This window comes from Cervus canadensis, chromosome 30, assembly GCF_019320065.1.
Source record: "Cervus canadensis isolate Bull #8, Minnesota chromosome 30, ASM1932006v1, whole genome shotgun sequence".
Taxonomy (NCBI): Eukaryota; Metazoa; Chordata; class Mammalia; order Artiodactyla; family Cervidae; genus Cervus; species Cervus canadensis.
Window position 1 is genome coordinate 33195400 of NC_057415.1, and position 16853 is coordinate 33212252.

The 16853-nt window shown below is 35.7% G+C and overlaps 1 protein-coding gene across 1 annotated transcript in view; it reads right to left on the minus strand.

Annotated features, from left to right (window-relative positions):
* The window catches only part of SHOC1 (shortage in chiasmata 1), a 110882-nt gene that overhangs the window by 25388 nt on the left and 68641 nt on the right, over positions 1-16853 (minus strand). The window contains exons 18-22 of the mRNA XM_043453776.1: positions 14744-14813; positions 13547-13725; positions 9903-10020; positions 8400-8511; positions 6142-6263 (exon numbers count right to left, since the gene is read on the minus strand). Of these exons, the coding sequence (XP_043309711.1) occupies positions 6142-6263; positions 8400-8511; positions 9903-10020; positions 13547-13725; positions 14744-14813 (601 nt within the window). The remainder of the gene's footprint in view (positions 1-6141; positions 6264-8399; positions 8512-9902; positions 10021-13546; positions 13726-14743; positions 14814-16853) is intronic.

Below are 16853 nucleotides of genomic sequence, written 5' to 3' on the forward strand. Positions count from 1 at the left end.
GGATTCCTAGCACTTTTTCTCAAACAAGAACTAATGGCATGAATGACTAAGGTCATAACTGAAACAATTTATTTTGTAGTTTCAATTTTCCTCATTTGGTCAGTTAATTAAGATACTTTTAAAATGTTCCAATCTTCTAGAAATATGGAACTGAGATACCTAGAAGTCTGGAAAGAATTACATTTTAGAATAATATATTATTGTGAATAAATGATAATTCTTCACATCCTGAACATAAATCTATCTCAGAATATTAATTTTTTTCATGAAAATCTGGATAAAAATAAGTGAAAATCTCCTCTTATTATTTCTTGTATTACATTTGCACCTCTAGGTGGATACCAATCTAAAAACAACTTTAAAAAATTTCAAATCAATTGTTTATCCAGAATACTTCCAAGTTCTTGATAAAGCTTAAAATGCTTTATAGCCTTTATTAATCTTCAAAGTGAAGATTTGAGACCTGAATAATTATTTTAATTTTTATTTTCTGGTAGAAAGGAAAAACTAGGTTAAATGAGTGCTAGAGATGAAGTGACTTAGCAGCAGCAGAGATTATTGTTAATAGAAGAAGGAATAAGAATCAAGTTGTTCATATGCTTACATTCTGACTTACACTTCTCCCCACATGATAATAATTGTATATGAAGAGCTTGGTTCAGTAAGACAAGCAAAAATGGAGTCAAACAAGAATGCTAAATAAGATATCTGTGCCTTATCTAATAACTAAAGAATATTTTTGAAACTTCTACTGTGACTGATGTGGTATGGGTTATGTAGTATTGTAGAGATTAAAAAAGTGAATGACTAGTGTGCAATTTATTTGGGAAGATACATTCATTCAATAAAGGAGTATTTACCAAGAATCTATCACATGAAAGCAATGTGGTTAGTGCTATAGGGCAAGGGCTCCAAAATGATAATATAAAACTAAACATGATAAATATCAAAGATGAGGAAAAAACACGGAGCTAAGGATTTTGAAGGATGGAAAGTTTACAACTAAATATTGATCTGTATGCATGAGTGGAAGATATTGAAGAAAGGTCGAATAGAAAAAGTAGATTGGCCCTAAAAAACAGGCGCAGTTTCACCAGGTGAAATAGTTGGAGGAAGTAGGGCAGATGGTTGGGGTTTCCCCAGTGACTAAGCTGGTAAAGAACCCGTATGCCAAGCAGGAGTTGCAAGACACAAAGGTTTGATCCCTAGGCTGGGAAGATCCCCTGGAGAAGGAAATGGCAACCTGCTTCAGTATTCTTGTCTGGAAAATTTCATGGAGAGAGGAACCTGGCTGGCTAAAGTCCATGGGGTCACAAAGAGTTGGACAGGATGGAGTGTGCACGCATACACAGGGAATATTGTAGAAAGACAGAACTGTATGAGCAAAACTAGAAGTAGGAAAGCAAGGAGCCTGTTTGCAAGCCAATGAGCAGAACTTCCGGTTGAAATAGAAAGCAGTGAAAAGTACGCCTGAAAATATAGGTTGGGATTATATTCTGAAGATTTTGAATATTAGGGTGAATGGTCTATGTACTCAGTAAATAATGGGGAAGTCAGTGAAGGTATTTTATCAGAGTGAAATAATATGAGCCTGGTTTTGGGAATATTAATTGTGTATATGATGGGTTATGGAGAGTAACACTGAGTGCCATCTGGAGGTGGGGAAACCATTGGTAGTTTGTTATAATAGTCCACATAAAATAATAAGAATCTGAATCAAAATGTTGGTAATATAGATAGAGTGAGGAGACAGATGAAAGAGAAAGTACACTGGTTGAATCTACAGTATTTGTTTTCCAGTCTTGGTGACTGAAAGGGAGGCACCGGTCATAAATAGCTAAAGGAAAGAAAAGAGCAGATACGTTTTGGGCAGGAATAGAGAATATAGTGAATTCATACTATGTTAAGTTTGAGAGCCTGTGGAATATCAGAATGGAAATATTATACATAAAGTTAGAGACGTATGTCAGAGATTTCAAAGAGAGACTGTGGCTGCAGATACATAAATACAATAATTATATGCAGAAAGATGTTGACAGAAGCTATCGAGAGGATAAGATTTCTAATGGACAAAATAGAAGGAAAAAAGAGATTTCAGATCTATTTCAAGACTGGGACAAGAAAGAAGAAGAGGTAAAGTCAGAGAAGAAATGGTGAGATAGAAGGTCAAACACATGCAAGTGCCGTGGAACTGAAGAGTTTCAAGACAGAAGGCACTGACCAATAGTCTAAATACTTCAGGGCAATGAAATGAAAATATTTTTGGAGCTGATCATCAAAAAGCCACAAATGACAAGTGACCTCTGAGAGAGAGAGAGATCAGTATAAAGGCAGAGAAAAAAGCCGGATTTCAAAGAGTAAAAGGAGAAAGTGAAAGCAGTACATTCATAAAACTCAGAATGAGGGCAAGGAGAGACACATGATGATAACTTTAGCCAGTGTCTTGGCATGGGTTTGGGGGGTAATTTTTCAGTTAAGAGCATCAGTGGAAGAAAGTATAGTAAGATGCTAGTTAGTTAATTTCACACGATTTTTAGAGAGGAGTGATATAAGAATGACTTAATAGATTGGTGCAAAAGTAATTGCTGTTGGTGCAAAAGAAATTGAGGTTAAGCAGTTGGTGCAAAAGTAACTGTGGTGCAAAAGTAATTGTGGACTTTTGGATAGCAGCCATCCTGACTGGCGTGTAATGGTACCTCATTGTGGTTTTGATTTGCATTTCTCTGATAATGAGTGATGTTGAGCATCTTTTCATGTGTTTGTTAGCCATCTGTATGTCATCTTTGGAGAAATGTCTGTTTAGTTCTTTGGCCCATTTTTTGATTGGGTCATTTATTTTTCTGGAATTGAGCTACAGGAGTTGCTTGTGTATTTTTGAGATTAATCCTTTGTCTGTTGCTTCGTTTGCTATTATTTTCTCCCATTCTGAAGGCTGTCTTTTCACCTTGCTTATAGTTTCCTTTGTTGTGCAAAAGCTTTTAAGTTTCATTAGGTCCCATTTGTTTATTTTTGCTTTTATTTCCAATATTCTGGAGGTGGGTCATAGAGGATCTTGCTGTGATTTATGTCGGAGAGTGTTTTGCCTATGTTCTCCTCTAGGAGTTTTATAGTTTCTGGTCTTACATTTAGATCTTTAATCCATTTTGAGTTTATTTTTGTGTATGGTGTTAGAAAGTGTTCTAGTTTCATTCTTTTACAGGTGGTTGACCAGTTTTCCAGCACCACTTGTTAAAGAGGTTGTCTTTTTTCCATTGTATATTCTTGCCTCCTTTGTCGAAAAGATAGGTGTCATAGGTTCGTGGATTTATCCTCTGCTTTCTATTCTGTTTCCATTGATCTATATTTCTGTCTTTGTCCAGTTACCTACTGTCTTGATGACTGTGGCTTTGAGTATGTTGAAGTCAGGCAGGTTGATTCCTCAGTTTCATTCTTCTTTTCTCAAGCTTACTTGGCCTATTCGAGGTTTTTTTGTATTTGCCTCAAATGTGAAAATATTTTCTAGTCTGTGAAAAATATCGTTGATAGCTTGATAGGATTGCATTGATCTATAATTGCTTTGGGGAGTACAGTCATTGTGACAATATTTGAGTCTTCCAATCCATGAACACAGTATGTTCTCCATCTGTTTGGTCCTCTTTCGATTTTCTTTCATTCATGTTTTATAGTTTCTATGTAAGGTCTTGTTTCTTTAGGTAGAATACTCCTTAAATATTTTATTCTTTTTTGTTGCAATGGTGAATGGTATTGTTTCCTTAATTTCTCTTTCTAACAATTTCATTGTTAGTGTATAGGAATGCAAGGGATTTCTGTGTGTTAATTTTATATCCTGCAACTTTACTATATTCATTGATTAGCTCTAGTAATTTTCTGGTAGAGTCTTTAGGGTTTTCTATGTAGAGGATCATGTCATCTGCAAACAGTGAGCGTTTCACTTCTTTTCCTATCTGGATTCCTTTTACTTCTTTTTCTGCTCTGATTGCTGTGGCCAAAACTTCCAATACTATGTTGAATAGTAGTGGTGAGAGTGGGCACCCTTGTCTTGTTCCTGATTTCAGGGGAAATGCTTTCAGTTTTTCACCATTGAGAGTAATGCTTGCTGTGGGTTTGTCATATATAGCTTTTATTATGTTGAGGTATGTTCCTTCTATTCCTGCTTTCTGGAGAGTTTTAATCATAAATGGGTGTTGAATTTTGTCAAAGGCTTTCTCTGCATCTATTGAGATAATCATATGGTTTTAATCTTTCAATTTGTTAATGTGGTGTATTACATTGATTGATTTGCGGATATTAAAGAATCCTTGCATTCCTGGGATAAAGCCCACTTGGTCATGATGTATGATTTTTTTAATATGTTGCTGGATTCTGTTTGCTAGAATTTTGTTAAGGGTTTTTGTATCTATGTTCATCAGTAATATTGGCCTGTAGTTTTCTTTTTTTGTGGCATCTTTGTCTGGTTTTGGAATTAGGGTGATGGTGGCCTCATAGAATGAGTTTGGAAGTTTACCTTCTTCTGCAATTTTCTGAAAGAGTTTGAGTAAGATAGGTGTTCGCTCTTCTCTAAATTTTTGGTAGAATTCAGCTGTGAAGCCATCTGGTCCTGGGCTTTTGTTTGCTGGAAGATTTCTGATTACAATTTCAATTTCCTTGCTTGTGATGGGCCTGTTAAGATCTTCTATTTCTGTCTGGTTTAGTTTTAGAAAGTTATATTTTTCTAAGAATTTGTCCATTTCTTCCAAGTTGTCCACTTTATTGGCATAGAGCTGCTGGTAGTAGTCTCTTATGATCCTTTGTATTTCAGTGTTGTCTGTTGTGATCTCTGCATTTCCATTTCTAATTTTGTTAATTTGGTTCTTCTCCCTTTGTTTCTTAATTACACGCCAGTCAGGATGGCTGCTATCCAAAAGTCTACAAGCAATAAATGCTGGAGAGGGTGTGGAGAAAAGGGAACCCTCTTACACTGTTGGTGGGAATGCAAACTAGGACAGCCACTAGCAGAAACAGTGTTGGGATTCTAAAAAAAACTGGAAATAGAACTGCCATATGGGACCCAGCAACCCACTTCTGGGACATTAGAACACCAAGGAACCAGATCTGAAAGAGACACGTGACCCCAATGTGTCATCGCAGCACTGTTTATAATAGCCAGACCATGAAGCAAACCGAGATGCCCATTCAGCAGATGAGGTAAGGAAAGCTGTGTACATAATACACATGAAATATTACTCAGCCATTAAAAAGAATTCATCTTAATCAGTTCAAGAGATGGATGAACTGAGCCCCTTAACAGAGGTGAAGTAAGGCCAGAAAGATAAAAGGACCAATTACGGTCTTTATCACATATATATGAATTTAGAAAGATGTAATGATAACCTATATGCAAAAGCAGGAAAAAATAACACAGATATACAAGACAGGCTTTGGCCTTTGGGAGAAGGTGGGGTGGGATGTTTCGAGGAACAAGCATTCAAAACGTGTATGATTATCTAGGGTGAAACAGATCACCAGCCCAGGTTGGATGCATGAGACAAGTGCTCGGGCCTGGTACACTGGGAAGACCCAGAGGGATCAGGTAGAGAGGGAGGTGGGAGGGGGGATTGGGATGGGGAATACATGTAAATCCATGGCTGATTCATGTCAATGTATGACAAAAACCACTACAATATTGTAAAGTAATTAGCCTCCAACTAATAAAAATAAATGGAAAAAAAAAGTAATTGTGGTTGGTGCAAAAGTGATTAATAATTGCGTCTGGGACAAAAGTAATTGAGGTTGATGCAAAAGTCACTGGCAATTATTTTTGAACTTCAATTACTGTTGCACCAACTGCAATTTTGCTTTTGCACCAATCTAATAACAGATGAACCCAGAATTAAAAATGAACAAAAAGTGAAACACTTAAGGCAACAGTTCTTAGTGAGGAAAAGGAGGGGAAGATGATTTTGCTCTATTTCCAGGGGAAATAGATCATCTCCCAAATTCTGATTCGTCTTCCTATGGACTTGCTTCCACCTTGAGAATCCCTTACTTAAAGCAAACTAGGTGAACAAGAGGAAAATTGACATAGCTACTTTTGTTCAAAGAATAAGACTGAATCACTTAACAGATATATATGTGACTTTGGATGGAGAAGTGTTTACTTACTCTGAGTTTAATGGCTTTTTGGCATATAAAATTATCCAACAATAGCTGTACTGGAATGATAATGCCATCAGTCTCATAATGATATTGTCTGATGCCTTCTCACAGTTTAGTTCTTCTAGGTCCTACCAGAAAATAAATAAAATAAACAGATTCACTAGGTTGACCAGTTGTTATGAAATTATTGTTATTATATTTCAAGAATCTATGATATATACATTATAACTTGAGAAGAAGCATTGGTATGGGCTTTTTATGGAAAAATGGAAGTCACACTGAAAGCAGTAGGGGAAAAGTTACAGTAGATGTCAAACCATTAATGAGAGCCTCAGCCAGGAGGGTTCATGAACCTCCCAAAGTCCTAGACAGGAAGAAAGCAGCCTACAGAGTGCTCCTATTTGGGCAAAATCCTTTGTAGATTGGGATCTGACTGCTCTTAAGGACAAAACCCTGTGGGATGATCTGCACTAAATATTTATTTAAGGAAGTTGAAAAAGCAGCTGTTAATAGATTTATTGGAATCTCTCTCTAATGATCTCAAAGCCCTTATCTCCTTTAACAAAATTAATTTTTGATAGAATGAATAATTCAGAAAGTGTTTTATTCTAACAGTAAATTATGTAATGTAAGCAAGGATTAAAAGTTTTCCCAAACAGGATATCCCTTCCACAAATAATTGTTATTTAAGAAATTTAAATATGTAAGACACAATATCCCATAAGGACTTTTCAAGCAGTTTTTTGTTTCTGGCATATAATTCTTACATTATTATATTTGCTTGTCAAATCAGACTTCTACCTTAATGTATACCCCATACCATCAAACTGGTTTCTGCTCTCCACTCCCACACTATTAAATTAATTGTAATTTGTATTCCAATCAAGCAAACATATCAGGGAGATTCATATACCTTAAATTTTAAAATATATGAATTTTTGAAGAGATCTTCTCTCTCTTTTAAAAAACTGCCTTATTTATAGGCAATCCCCACTTATACTTTAGAGGAAATCTCATATTATCAATCACAGATTAGTATGTTACTCCCTTTTAAGAAACAGTGGCTAGAATTTGATTTTTTAAAGTTTTAACACTATAATTATTCTATAAATGTATTTAAAAGTAGGTCAGTGCATAATATTAAAGATTTTATATTTACTCTATCTTTTTAAAGTATGTTAAAAAAAGCTGATATCAAGATTGCAGGGAGAAATATCAATGACCTCAGATATGCAGATGATACCACCCTTATGGCAGAAAGCAAAGAGGAACTAAACAGCCTCTTGGTGAAAGTGATAGAGGATAGTGAAAAAGCTGGCTTAAAACTCAACATTCAAAAAACTAAGATCATGGCATCTGGTCCCATCACTTCATGGCAAATAGATGGGGAAACAGTGGAAACAGCAGCAGACTTTATTTTTTGGGGCTCCAAAATCACTGCAGATGGTGCCTGCAACCATGCAGTTAAAAGATGCTTGCTTCTTGGAGGAAAAGCTATGACAAACCTAGACAGCATATTAAAAAGCAGAGACATTACTTTGTTGACAATAGTCCATCTAGTCAAAGTTATGGTTTTTCCAATAGTCATGTATGGATGTGAGAGTTGGACCATAACGAAAGCTGAGCGCTGAAGAATTGTTGCTTTTGAACTGTGGTGTTGGAGAAGACTCTTGAGAGTCCCTTGGACTGCAAGGAGATCCAACCAGTCCATCCTAAAGGAGATCAGTCCTGAATATTCATTGGAAGGACTAAAGCTGAAGCTGAAACTCCAATACTTTGGCCACCTGATGCGAAGAACTGACTCATTGGAAAAGACTCTGGTACTGGCAAAGATTGAGGGCAGGAGGAGAAGGGGACGACAGAGGATGAGATGGTTGAATGGCATCACTGACTCAATGGACATGAGTTTGAGCAAGCTCTGGGAGTTGGTTACAGACAAGGAAGCCTGTAGTACTGCAGTCCATGGGGTCACAAAAAGTCAGACATGACTAAGCAACTGAACTGAACTGACATAATATTAAAGATTTTATATTTGCTCTGTCTTCTTAAAGCATGTTAAAAATTATAAGGTATTGAAAAAGGTTGGTAATAGCCATTTTCCATAGTGATGATTTTAGCACTTATGACCCTTTTGCAAAGTTTTGGAAGAAATCATGAATACAGTGTAGTTAAGCTCTTTAAACTATAATCTCTAATAATAGATTACATGGTTACACATACATTTTAATGCATTTGATTTACATTTTTTTACTCTATAGTTTTACCTGCAAAATTACAGCAGTGTGCTCATCAATTGTCATCACCACATAATGCTCTGTACCTCCAAAGAGTTTCAGTGACTCGCTGCAGCATCTCTCCACTAGTGTGATGTTATAGCTGTAAAATACAGTATTTTGGGGTGACATATGGCTAAGAAAAATTCTTTAAGAAAAGCTAGACTGTTCTCTGGCATATTAAACTATTTGAACGACTTTGCAAATTTCATACATCAATTTATTCTACTTTATAAACTTGAGTCTGAATAATTCATAGACTATGAATTATACAGACTATGAATTATTCAGTCTATGACAGATTAGTTGAGATATGTGCTGCCTTATGTATTTTGCTAAATATTACCATATATGATACTATTATAAATATCTTTTGTGTTTGCTTGGTTTGGGGGTTTTTAGGGGCTTTGCCTTTGTCAGTGCCTGCACAGCTTGTGGGATTTTAGTTCTCCCACTGAGGACTGAACCCAGCCCTGGGCAGTGAGAGCAGGGAGTCCTAACCACTGGACAACCAGGGAATCCCCCTATTATAAACATCTTGATCAATTTATTCTGGCTCTGTAGGTAATAATTCATTAAACAAAACATTCTACTTTTATCAGAATTCTCTTTTCTTTCTCCTGAAAAGTGATCTAGATTTTAACTAACTTTTATAAGCTCACAGTTTTCTGTGAATGCCCCGCAGTCTTAAGATACAAAAATAAAGGCATGGAAAATAGTTCTGCATTTTAACTAAGGTCACAGCATAATTATCCTTCCTTGATATAGAGAGCCCAATGTCTAATGTCACAGAAGCCAATGTCTTCTGTGACAGCTTGTATGCTATGATAGTTTTTATATCAGTTGAAAATTCTCAATGTTGGCATGACCTTAGAACTAAAGGCTTAAAAACTTGAGAATTCATGCAGAACTGTATAATCTTGTTTCCAAGGCAATATTTTTTTTTAAAGTCTTTATTGAATTGGTTACAATTTTACTTCTGTTTTTTGCTTTGCTTTTTTTGGCTGTGAGATATGCGGGATCTTAGCTCCCCAACTAGGGATTGAACCCGCACCCCCTGCAATGGAAGGCAAAGTCCTGACCACTAGACCACCAGGGGAGTCCCTACGCAGTATTTAAAGTCCTCTAAATAAGAATACTCATTCTCAATATCAGTGACCCAAAAATATGACCATGCAGTTCACAAAAACCACCCCCAACATAAAATGTTCATATTTGTTGGCAACAGTAGAAATGCAATTAAAATATGAATTGAAATAATTAAATATTATTTCTCTACAAAATTGATATATACCAAAAAAGACAATATTCAATACGTACGATGGTGTGCTTTAGGGAGAGAAGTATAAATTGACATAAACTATATGGAAAACTATCCTGTGTGATATAATTCCAGGCTTGAATCAGAAAGAAATAGTGCCACATTATAACGTAATATTTAGTCCATTGGGGTATATACATATCTCTGCTAAAGTTATGAAATCAATAACTTACTTGGATTCTAATAACTGTAGTATTTCTGGAGTATTAAGAAGTCCTTCAGATGCAAAAAACATATATGGAATCTGAATTTCCAAGAGAAAACCACCAAAACTATCCAGCAAGGTGCTTCCTAAATATGAAAAAAATTATCAATATGCCTCTTTTTTCTCACCCCTCAGTTCGTCCTCTTTTTACTAAACATGAGAATAACAGATGTATATTCAAGGAGTAGTATAAAAATAAAACATAGTAGTATAAAAATAAAAAATAAAACATTGAAAAAATATGAATTCAGAATAAAGGGCTGAAGAATAAAATAAAAACCACATGTTATTCTACTACTGCTGCTGCTGCTGCTAAGTCGCTTCAGTCAGGTCCAACTCTGCGAGACCCCATAGATGGCCGCCCGCCAGGCTCCTCTGTCCCTGGGATTCTCTAGGCAAGAACACTGGAGTGGGTTGCCATTTCCTTCTCCAACACATGCATGCATGCTAAGTCGCTTCAGTCATGTCCGACTCTGTGCGACCCCATGGACAGCAGCCCACCAGGCTCCTCTGTCCATGGGATTCTCTAGGCAAAAATACTGGAATGGGTTGCAATTTCTTTCTCCATGTTATTCTACTACCCAGAAATAAAGCATTTATTACTTATTAAAACTACTATATACTAAGAACAGAGTTCAATATATACTTCCCCACTATTTTCCTACACGTTTACTTGTCTATACTTACACATGTACATGCACTTGAAAATATAAAGAAAGGAAAAAATAAGATCGTACTCTACCTGAATGTTAATATCTGCTTTATTCAATTAGTATTTATTGGACATTTCCTGTATAAATATATATACTGATTTATATCAAAATTTAAAGTTATGTACAATAATCCATAGGGAGTGTTATAGATCAATAGGACAAAAATTATATGCCTCAATAGATAAGTGGATGAAGGACATAAACAGGCAGTTTACAAAAGAATGGCTATGCAAGATCAATTCACTTATGAAATGATACAGTCAGTTCAGTTCAGTTCAGTTCAGTTCAGTTCAGTCGCTCAGTCATGTCCAATTCTTTGCGACCCCATGAATTGCAGCACGCCAGGCCTCCCTGTCCATCACAAACTCCCGGAGTTTACTCAAACCCATGCCATTCGAGTCGGTGATGCCATCCAGCCATCTCATCCTCTGTCATCCCCTTCTCCTCCTGCCCCCAATCCCTCCCAGCAGCAGGGTCTTTTCCAATGAGTCAACTCTTCTCATGAGGTGGCCAAAGTATTGGAGTTTCAGCTTCAGCATCAGTCCTTCCAATGAACACCCAGGACTGATCTCCTTCAGGATGGACTGGTTGGATCTCCTTGCAGTCCAAGGGACTCTCAAGTGTCTTCTCCAACACCACAGTTCAAAAGCATCAATTTTTCAGTGCTCAGCTTTCTTAACAGTCCAACTCTCACATCCATACATGATCACTGGAAAAACAATAGCCTTGACCAGGTGGACCTTTGTTGGCAAAGTAATGTCTCTGCTTTTTAATATGCTATCTAGATTGGTCATAACTTTCCTTCCAAGGAGTAAGCGTCTTTTAATTTCATTGCTGCAGTCACCATCTGCAGTGATTTTGGAGCCCAAAAAAATAAAGTCTGACACTGATTCCACTGTCTCCCCATCTATTTCCCATGAGGTGATGGGACCAGATGCCATGATCTTAGATTTCTGAATGTTGAGCTTTAAGCCAACTTTTTCACTCTCCTCTTTCACTTTCATCAAGAGGCTTTTTAGTTCCTCTTCACTCTCTGCCATAAGGGTGGTGTCATCTGCATATCTGAGGTTATTGATAGTACTCCCTGCAATCTTAACTCCAGCTTGTGCTTCTTCCAGCCCAGCATTTCTCATGATGTACTCTGCATATAAGTTAAATAAGCAGGGTGACAATATACAGCCTTGATGTACTCCTTTCCTATTTGGAACCAGTTTGTTGTTTCATGTCCAGTTCTAACTGTTGCTTCCTGACCTGCATACAGGTTTCTCAAGAGGCAGGTCAGGTGGTCTGGTATTCCCATCTCCTTCAGAATTTTCCACAGTCAAAGATGATGCAGTCAAAGAAATGCAAATTAACACAACTGAAAAATATTATCTGTCTCTAATCCTCTCAGAAATTTAAAGGATTAATAATACCTACTCAGAGTAAAAACATGAGGGAAAAGATCTTCTTATACTTTCTGCATAGATATAAATTGGGATAGAATTTCTGCAAAGATATTAGCAATATATAAACGTGTGCACACCTTTGACCCAGAAACTCATTTTACCTTGGAGTTTTTACTTCTGAGAACAAATACATAGAGATATAAAAGATACATAAATTCCTATAAACCTTGTGGTATAATAGTAGAAAATCAAAGCATTGTAAATGACCCAAATAAGGAATTGTTTGAATAATTTTTTTTTTTTAATTTTTTTTTTTTTCCCAGTGGGTTTTGTCATACATTGATATGCATCAGCCATGGATTTACATGTATTCCCAATCCCGATCCCCCCTCCCACCTCCCTCTCCACCCGATTCCTCTGGGTCTTCCCAGTGCACCAGGCCGGAGCACTTGTCTCATGCATCCCACCTGGGCTGGTGATCTGTTTCACCATAGATAGTATACATGCTGTTCTTTTGAAATATCCCACCCTCACATTCTCCCACAAAGTTCAAAAGTCTGTTCTGTATTTCTGTGTCTCTTTTTCTGTTTTGCATATAGGGTTATCGTTATCACCTTTCTAAATTCCATATATATGTGTTAGTATGCTGTAATGTTCTTTATCTTTCTGGCTTACTTCACTCTGTATAATGGGCTCCAGCTTCATCCATCTCATTAGGACTGGTTCAAATGAATTCTTTAAGTTCAAAGGTGAATGCTTATGTATTATCCTTTCTTGGACCCATGTTTTAATCATTTAATGATGTTAACACAATTCTAAAAGAGTAGGACATGACTTAGCGACTGAACAGCAACACTTAATTCTATATATCAAAGATTCCAAAGTAATAATTATGGTGACTGTATTTTTAGAATTGAGTTGGAATGTCTCAGAATTCAAACTTCCTACTCGAGGTGGATGGAAAGTAACTTATGGCAAGTTTTGAAAGAGTGGTGCACTGTGACTAAATACATATAGGGATTTTAATTTAGTGGATCTGAGAATTCACAACCTTAGTCATGTGAAGCGTTACTGAGAAATACAAAGAAACCTAATGCTGTGTAAAGTGGTTTAGACTCTCTTCCAAGCATTTGTACACAATTTTTATTGCATATTAAAAGTTCTCTGTGTCAGTCGACATACTATTACATATTTTCCCTAAAATTCAGTAAAAATACTGTTGCATAAAAGTCAGATTAAGATTAGATATAATTAAATTGTTATTATAAGTAAAATTTAGATGTTAAAGCGATGAAGACAAATAGAATCAGTAAAGGCTAGTTTCAAAAGAGGAATATGAGGTAAGAGATAGTTAAAGTCTTTGTTCAATGTCACACAGATGATGGCGAAGTTAGAGCTTGAACTCTAGTCTTCTAATGCTATAGCTTATTCTCTTTCCATAGATCAGAAATAAAAAAACAGAAAATTTTTATGTTAATGGAGCAAGAAAAGAATTTAAATTATATTCTTACTCTTTAAAATTGTTTCTGGAAGAATCACTTTAAAGGCCATGTAAGGAATATTCAGTTTTTCACAATGTTCAGTCCAACAAGAGTTTTCTACAAAATTGTATTCCACCACAAATGAGAAATTACTCCATGGGAAATCTGCTCCAATGTATTGATTGGGTACAACTACACAGACACTTGTACTAAAGACAAAAGAAAGCGGAGAAAAGAGAATTAGACTTGTATCATTATACCCTTGGAATGCTAAAAGATGACTGCTTTGGCTATTTGGTGAAAATTCTTCTCTAATCTATGCCCACTCATCTTGGAAAGACACTGGTGTACTTCCTGTGGATTTGTTCTCCTATTGTGCTAATGTCTTTTCATATTTCTTTTTGATGGTAATACTTAAAAAAAAAAAACTAGAATATAAAAAAACCGTGGACTTGTTTCACATCCTCAAATGCAAAGGACCCTATTTTATTACCTGATTCTTATCAATAATACAAAACCACCATGAGAAATCAATCTCCTTTCCTTACAGATGGGAGATTTTAATCTTTGATAATCCATATATTAATAATAGAATAAAACCTGACAACTTTGAAATGGTTTTTTTTTTTTCTCAATGGGCTGGCTTCATAAATGGTTTAACAACAACAAAATGAAGGATACTTAAATATCTTAAGTTTATCTTTCCAACCATCTTCAAATTTCATACAACATAGCATTTATTATAATTAAAATTCTCTACTGCTGCTTTCTACCTAGAAATAATTTCTACATAAAATAAGGCAAAGTAAAAACATTTTTAGACAAGTCAACACTAAATTTATTATTAGCAGGCTCTCACTGAAAGAATTTCTAAAAGATGCACTACAGGAAGAAGGAAACTCAAGAAGAAGGAAGAAAATATAAGAAGTAATGCTGAATGAAAACACTGGTTAAAAATAAGGGTAAGTCTAAAGAGGTACTTCTTGTACCGACACTAACAATAGAAATGATAATCTGGAGATATTAAAACAAGATTAAACAAAAATTCTGGACATCAATAATACATAAGGCAATGAACTTAGTTAAAGAATTTTTCAGGAAGAGGGTAAAGGCATACATTAATTTCAGGTGTTATTAAACTTTTTTAAAAAAAGTTCTAGGAGAAATTGTGCTTTTCCTATGGAACTGGTATGTCTGTTACCCATAGATGAATAAGTACATTTTCACCTGTTTAAAACACCTTCGGATTCCAGAAAGTCTTTTCTTTTGTTTGAATGTAAGACAGTCAGTGTCAAACCTGTTGGGAAAAAAAGAGAAATACGAAAAGTTTTTTTTTTTCCAGTATATTTTCATATCTATTTTTAGGTGTGTCATATATTTTACTACCATAAAAATGAATTAAAGGTCCATGAACAAGGATCATTTTTCTAAGTCTAGGAAATCAGAAAGTTTGAGCCATGGGCACTATTTCTGGTGTGTGTGTATGCTGTGTAATTATAAGCAAGGAAATTCTGAATTTATTATGTAAAATAATAAAATGGATCAAAAACTTAATGTTAAAGTAACAAAACACACCAGCTCCGTGTAGTTCATTTTATTTTGCGAAAAATTATGGTAGATTTTACCTTTACTTTAGCCAAAATTTTAAGTATATAACTAAACAGCAAGAGATGATATTTCACTATGATAGGAATTTTTTTCCTTTCTATTTTCTGTGTAAGAAAAAGAAGTCTTATTGTACACTACCTGTTTCATAGATTCACTCATGCTTCTTAATTATATTTAAATTACTTGCATTATTTATGTTATTTTTTTAAAAAATATAATCAAATTTATTATATCCACATGTACAGTTTATTTTTGGTAGACACAGTTGGTTTAAGAATAGCTAATTCCAGTTCATATAAATTCTACATTCTATTCATGAACTTTTGTCAACTGTAGAGTTCTCAAAGGTGTGATATAATAATGACATAGTAATGTTTAATAAGTTCATGTTTTTGTTTGCTTGACTTGATATGACAGTAGTTTTGGTGATAATAAGACGGGAGTTAGTACTATTTCTCTTTTATAATTTGTAAGGTCATATTATTTAAAACCTAATCTCTCTAAGTGATTTGTACTAGCTTTGACCCCAAAGCAGATTACTTGCTAAGCTTGTTACTAAGATCTTTCAAACACATGGAATATGGACCCACATCTTTATTTCTAATACTAGACAGAAAAAGGCCTAGTTCCTAGATACAGAGAATAACTGCAAAGAGAGTAAAAACATTTTTCAATATGTAGAGTTAATATTTTTGTGTCAGTAGACCTTGCTGAAACAAAATAGTAAGAGTAGTAATGATATAATCCCAAATGTCAAAAGAAATAGGAATGTTTAGCCTGAAGCCTAGAGTTGATATATATACATTTTAAATAATTTGTCAATATATTTTACTTGACATCCAAGGAAAAGGTGCCCCATTAAGTAGGTTTAAAACTTCTTTTCTGTGTGGCAGGAATATGTCCTCAGCTCTTCACAGAAATATTCCTCTGGTTATTCAAATGCCTTTGTTTTAATAATGCTAGCATTGGTCAGCACTTCGCTAACTTTAAAAAACGTTTCTGGACTTCCCTGGTAACCCAGTGGCTAAGAATCCACCTTTCAATGTCGGGGAACTAAGATGCCACATGCTGTGGGTCACCTAAGCCTGCACGCCTCAACTACTGAACCCATGCTCTGCAACTGAAGCCTGATGCAGCCATAAATGAATATATTTTTAAAGTTTCCAGTCACCCTGACTGTCCACACAACTGTGGTGGCTTCAGCTCCACACTGGTTAAGTGTTGCTCTAACACATCGCTTCACGGCAAGTAGACAGGAAAGCAGTGAAAACAGTGCAGACTTTATTTTTGGGGGCTCTAAAATCACTGCAGATGGCGACTGCAGCCATGAAATTAGAAGACGCTTACTCCTGGGAAAGAAAGTTATGCCCAACCTAGACAGCATATTAAAAAGCAGAGACATTACTTTGCCAACAAAGGTCCATCTAGCCAAGGCTATTGTTTTTCCAGTGGTCATGTATGGATGTGAGAGTTGGACTATAAAGAAAGCTGAGCACTGAAAAATTGATGCTTTTGAACTGTGGTGTTGGAGAAGACTCTTGAGAGTCCCTTGGACTGCAAGGAGATCCAACCAGTCCATCCTGAAGGAAATCAGTCCTGAGCGTTCATTAGAAGGATTGATGTTGAAGCTGAAACTCCAATACTTTGGCCACCTGATGTGAAGAGCTGACTCATTTGAAAAGACCCTGATGCTGGGAAAGATTGAAGGCAGAAGGAGAAGGGGACGACA